Source organism: Lottia gigantea, assembly GCF_000327385.1.
Source record: "Lottia gigantea unplaced genomic scaffold LOTGIsca_128, whole genome shotgun sequence".
NCBI classification, from domain to species: domain Eukaryota; kingdom Metazoa; phylum Mollusca; class Gastropoda; family Lottiidae; genus Lottia; species Lottia gigantea.
Window position 1 is genome coordinate 675,846 of NW_008707390.1, and position 6,451 is coordinate 682,296.

General features: G+C 32.0%; 1 protein-coding gene across 1 annotated transcript; it reads left to right on the forward strand.

The window, feature by feature from the left end:
* Nucleotides 1-248: 248 nt before the first annotated feature.
* LOTGIDRAFT_238050 (hypothetical protein) lies at nt 249-4,761 on the forward strand. Its single transcript, XM_009048786.1, has 6 exons — nt 249-418; nt 1,097-1,243; nt 2,331-2,409; nt 3,030-3,157; nt 3,406-3,486; nt 3,766-4,761. Exons 2-6 carry the CDS (start codon nt 1,106-1,108, stop codon nt 3,853-3,855), a joined length of 516 nt encoding a protein of 171 aa, XP_009047034.1. The 5' UTR covers nt 249-418; nt 1,097-1,105; the 3' UTR covers nt 3,856-4,761.
* The last annotated feature ends 1,690 nt before the right edge of the window (nt 4,762-6,451 follow it).

Genomic DNA, 6,451 nt, shown 5'->3' on the forward strand with positions numbered 1-6,451 from the left:
TGTATCATTTAACTCATACACACAGGTTGATCTGATTATAAGTTTACTCCAAAGAAATAAGGCAAATGGCACAGGGTTAATCCGACAATAACTTTATTCTAAGGGAGTAGGTCAACCAATCCATGGTTGATCCGAATATAATTCTACTCTAAAGAAGTAAGAAGAGCTGATCTTTTAGATTATAATACGAGCTCATTTGGGTACGCTTTGGTTCTAAAGCATAATCTTACCAACTTCCATTAGGTACATTTTACCTGTAAATTTGGAAATGTTTATAAACAATAAATGTTACAATAAATGTTTTATCTCAGTTCAAGAGAAACAAGACAGAAAAGTACTAGAATTTGAGGCATAAATTGTTGAATATAAATCTTAAAGCCAGCGAAGGGCGCGGAAGGCGGAGAGAAGAGAAGACATGGTAAGCCAAGATAAAATGATGGGCTAAGCTAAGGCAGCTAGGCTTAGTTAATCATGATATTAAGGCATATGATGTTCATGCCCATGGTTATGCGACGGGGCTCTCTTGACTAGACACTGATAGGTCACCACAATTATAGAATTTCTATTCAATTTTGATACAAATTTGTGTAATGTGGTACAAGTGACATTTAGGGTGTTACTGTGCCTACAGTTAGCCTATTAACCCCACATAGTCACAATGTCAATAATGACAAAAATTTCTGCAATGGAATAAGTAAGGTAAAGCCACTATGCTACACAGCTATGCCATGTATGCAACTCTTAAAGGCAGGCAGGTGTTGTACGACTTGTAAACAGGGGAAATTGATTGACACTGTTAATATGGTTCTGTCACATTAAACTTTGATCAAATTTTTATTTTGATATTAGATTTCATTTTTGATATAGCTACCTCAGTTAGGATCTAATGAATGCCCTCCTAAACGTTTTGGCTATATTAAAAATAAAAGTTAACAAAAAAGTGGAATGAAAAATTGGTCAAATTGTGATTAGACTGGAAGATAGATGGTTATGGTATTGAGATGTTACTCACACAGCTAGAATTGTAGTGTACACTCTTTTTTCATTATTGTTTTATGACAGATGCTTTTATTTGGTTTTGTGTAATATTTTCAAGATATGATGCATGGAGGTGCTTACAGAAGATTTTGGTAAAATGGGCTGTATTTTTACAGTTAAACACAGTCGGTTAAAGCTATTACGCTTGTTTATAGGTTTCATCTTTCTACTACCTTTGGCATGTTTTATAGAACTTTATACTCAGGTAAGTGAAGAACAAATTAAGGACAAGAAAATGGGGGTGATACAAGCTTATGTGTTCAAAAAGCTTTGAACTCTAGAAATCTAGCAGATTGATCAAACACATATCCGTACCTAATCTGCGGTATCATTTCATGTATAAACTTCATTGTTCAGGTCATTTGCCATCAAGGTATGTTAGATACCTAAAATGGAGTGTATCAATCTGTTAGACTCGTACATTACCACCCAACAGAATTAAAACAGGCTTGTTATAATTAGCTGAACATATGAAGTGATAGGTAAACAATATTTATCGCTAGAGTGTTTGAATGAATTCCATTATTGTGTTCCTTTCAGAAAAGTAGCAGTACATTTATCCTTTAAAGGGACATTCTGCTTTTTTTGTAGGTCGAAAAATTTATTTGCTCTAATTTGTAAAAACTTTTCACCAAAATCTAGAGAATTGTGCCATTTAATGTACCTGATAGTTTTAACTAAAAAAAAATTAATTAGTTTAAAAACATTACTTAAGGTTTTTAAGTTTTTTTATGCTTTTTGGAAGTTTTTAGAAAATTTGTGTATGGATTTAAGTAACATAAACACCTAATAATGTAGAGAAATATGTCTCTTACGTATTTATTAGGTTTCAACTAATAATATCGAGCCATTATAAAGCCAAACGCCAAAACTAGGCAATTAGAACTCTGTTTTTAATTAATTTAATTTAAATTAGTCAAATTTCGATGCTGACCTACTACATCAGAGACAAATTCTGATACCGGCATCAAAGTATTTATGCCATTAGAAATAATGCACTATTATTATCTTCATAACACTAAATTTATTAGTTTGATACCGTCAAGGAAATTATATTACTATATAATAATGGTCTCAAGCTTGTTAATACGTCTAATTGAACCTTTGGTCCTCGTACCACACTCATTATTTGACTTATTGACAAGCTTTCGACTATTAAACTATACATATTGATCATAACTGCACAATGAAACCCGAAATCCAAAATAACAGTTTGGCAAAATAATGGTAGCAACTATTAACTTCTTATATCCATTCATTCTTATTTACTGTGTGTCATTTTGTATTTTTAGGAACTATTTATTCTCTGGGGTGTTGTGTTTTTATTAGTAATAATTTTAATTCTTCGTCTCAATAAAAAAGTGATATCAGGTAATATTCTTCTAAGGTTTTTTCAAAGATTTTTCTTTTCACAAGGCATCAAATTTTGCAACATCTCCTTATGTGGCTGTCATGCAAGTGTATAACAAAGAATAATTGTTGAATTGTATGAGAACTAGTGCCGGGTATCGTCAATCATGTCACAATACAAGGATCTTGATACGATACATATAGCAATATGGGGTAATGGGATAAAAATTAACATTTTATCTTCAAAGTTTCTATATATATTAATTCATAACTTTATAACTGTGATATTTGGTAATATAGTTGATAGAAGTGGTTAGCATCCACTGTCTTATTAAAAGTTTCTAACAATATCAGTGAAAAAAATTGTTTTATCATAAATCAACTGAAAAAAAAGCCTCACTTTTGTATGGAATAAAAGGTATCTCTAAATATTGATACGTGACCTCGTATCGTGGCATGTCATATCGCAATACATTGATTCACCGATATATATCGTGCCAGCACTAATGAGAACAGTATGCAAGGTTTAATTCAATTAAGCTCCTAATTTAGTCGAGCTAGGCAATTATATGTACTTAGATGACTATACATCTACATGTACATGAAATAAATTTTAACAGATTTCTTTTCTTACATTTTAGAAAGATTATTAGTATTACCAACCATAGGACTACAAATTCAAAGTGAAAATTGGTTAGGTACTCTAGTCACAGAATTTATAGAAATCTCGTGTGTAAAAGATGTTGTAATAAATGAGGCAATTCGTCCTGTAAGTAGATCAAGTTATCAATATAGATATATATGTCTGAACATATGATAAAGGTTTATTACAGAGAATTTAACACACATGTACTATAATAAAATAAAACTTGACAGATTTGAACAATATTTCAATTGACAGCCGAGATTTTAATCTAATCTAATGATGCCACTATGTGTAAGTTGTGATGATTGGTAAATGTATCTAATATTCAGCCATCATTGTTAAAACCTCAAAATTATCATGTATTATTTCAGTTTACAGTCACATTTTATTTATGCGTATTGACAGGGGATAAAAAATCTCAAGAAATCAAAGAAATCCGACCATTGTTTACAGTAAGTACTCACTTGAAAATGGTCAATTTTACTATCTAGTTTGACACGACTGCAAAGTGGCACTAGACATTCATTTTTGCAATTAGCATTACACAGGGTAAAATAATCTATGATTTCCTAATCAAATCTGAATTGCTAAGAATATTTGAGTTGGGTAATAATAGCAAAGACTACCGGAGTTGTCATGTAATAGAGGTTATATTTCTTCTGCTATTATGTTTATCATGATTTCATGAACTTACTTTCAGGTTATATTGACTACATATTATTTTTTTGTAGCATTCCTGGCTAAAATTGGAAGATTTGAAAAAAGTGTATAGTGCCATCCAAATCAAACTATTTAAATATCAAAAAGAGAAAACATCTTAGCAGCAAATCAAACGTTTCTGTGTGCAGTACCTCAATATATTTTTCTAAAAATAATTAAATATTATTTAAACTTTTTTCATAACCCCTTCTTTTTTGATATTTTAAGTAAAATTCCCTATCAGTATTTATCGTATCTTGAATACAGGTTTTGACATGGTCTTATTAACCCATATTAAATTAAGCCTACTACACATGGGAAATGAGATTGGCGCCATTCATACCGGACCAGTCAGATCACGTTTTTTTTGTCATAAGACACAAATCAGTTTTCCGCCATCAGTTGGAAGAGACAAGAACATATTCTTTCAAGCCACAAAATATTCCACCGATTGTTTGATTTTCTGTCAGCTTCAATGCTTTAACGAAAATTTTACAAAATTCTTTATCGCTCATATTAATCAAAACATCTAATGACCCAATGCTTTCTTTTTGTTCACGGCATAACGAGTTGATATGATTAGCTTAGATTAAAACACCTCTGGTGTGATATCAATATGAAATATTCATGATAATCTGTTGGTATATTTACATCTTCGAATTCAGAATATATTGTATATTTTTTATATTATGCCTCACCTTATATAAGTGAGTTTTGTATGTTTGAACAAATTTGTACAAAATTTTACAAGCATTTTCTCATTTTATTTGGTAAAATTCTCATGGTTATAGTTTAGTCCCACATGTGTTTGAGATATTATCTATATGCATAGGAGTTTTAAAATTCATGAAATGTTAGACTGACTGCAAGAAAAACAAAATTTCCAACTGCTGCCATCTGCTGATTCCTATGCCAACAGTTTTATATAATTTTATATAAAAATTTTGTGTGTATTTATTTTATTTCCTGGCATATTGCTTACCTCCATTAATTGCAATTTTTTATGAAATAAAATCTGTGATACTGTTTTGGTTTAGTTTATATTTGTGTTAAAAATATAGGTTCATACAAATACCTTGGAAACTAGTTTCTAAATCTTAGATAATTTTTAGATAGACAGTGTGAAAATTAACAAATATATCAACTCACATAACAGAATATCTTAACTCACATGACAGAATATCTGAACTTACAGGACAGAATATCTCAACTCACAGAACAGAATATATCAACTCACAGGACAGAATATCTTATCTCACAGGACAAAATATACCAACTCATAGGACAAAATATATCAACTCACATGACAGAATATCTGAACTTACAGGACAAAATATCTCAACTAATAGAACAGAATATATCAACTCACAGGACAGAATATCTCATCTCACAGGACAAAATATACCAACTCATAGGACAGAATATCTCAACTCACAGGGCAGAATATATCAACTCACACTGCAGAATATCTCAACTCACAGGACAGAATATCTCAGCTCACAGGACAAAATATATCAACTCACAGGACAGAATATATCAACTCACACTGCAGAATATCTCAACTCACAGGACAGAATATCTCAGCTCACAGGACAGAATATATCAACTCACATGATGGAATATCTCAACTCACAGGACAGAATATCTCAGCTCACAGGACAGAATATCTCAACTCACAGAACAGAATATATCAACTCACAGGACAGAATATCTCAACTCAAAGGACAGAATATCTCAACTCACATGACGGAATATATCAACTCACAGAACAGAATATCTCAACTCACAGAACAGAATATCTCAACTCACAGGACAGAATATCTCAACACACATGACAGAATATCTCAACTAACAGGACAGAATATCTCAACTCACTGCAGAATATTTCAACTCACATGACAGAATATCTCAACTCACAGAACAGAATATCTCAACTCACAGGATAGAATATCTCAACTCACATGACAGAATATCTCAACTCACAGGACAGAATATATCAACTCACAGAACAGAATATCTCAACTCACAGGACATAATATCTCATCTCACAGAACAAATTATATCAACTCACAGGACAAAATATCTCAAATCACAGGACATAATATCTCAACTCACAGGACAGAATATCTCAACTCACATAACAGAATATCTCAACTCACATGACAATATCTCAACTCACATGACAGATATATCAACTAACAGAACAGAATATCTCAGCTCACAGGACAGAATATCTCAACTCACAGAACAGAATATATCAACTCACAGGACCGAATGTCTCAACTCACAGAACAGAATATCTCAACTCACAGGACCGAATATCTCAACTCACAGGACAGAATATCTCAACTCACAGGAAAGAATATCTCAACTAACAAGACAGAATATCTCAACTCACAGAACAGAATATATATCAACTCACAGGACAGAATATCTCAACTCACAGGGCCGAATATCTCTACTCACAAAACAGAATATCTCAACTCACAGAACAAAATATCTCAACAAACAGGATAGAATATCTCAATTCACATGACAGAATATCTCAACTCACAGGACCGAATATATCAACTCACACGACAGAAAATCTCAACTCAACGACCGATTATATCTTAACTCACAGGACCGAATATCTCAACTTAAAAAACAGAATATTTCAAACTCACATGACAGAATATCTCAACTCACATGACAGAATATCTCAACTCACAGGACCGA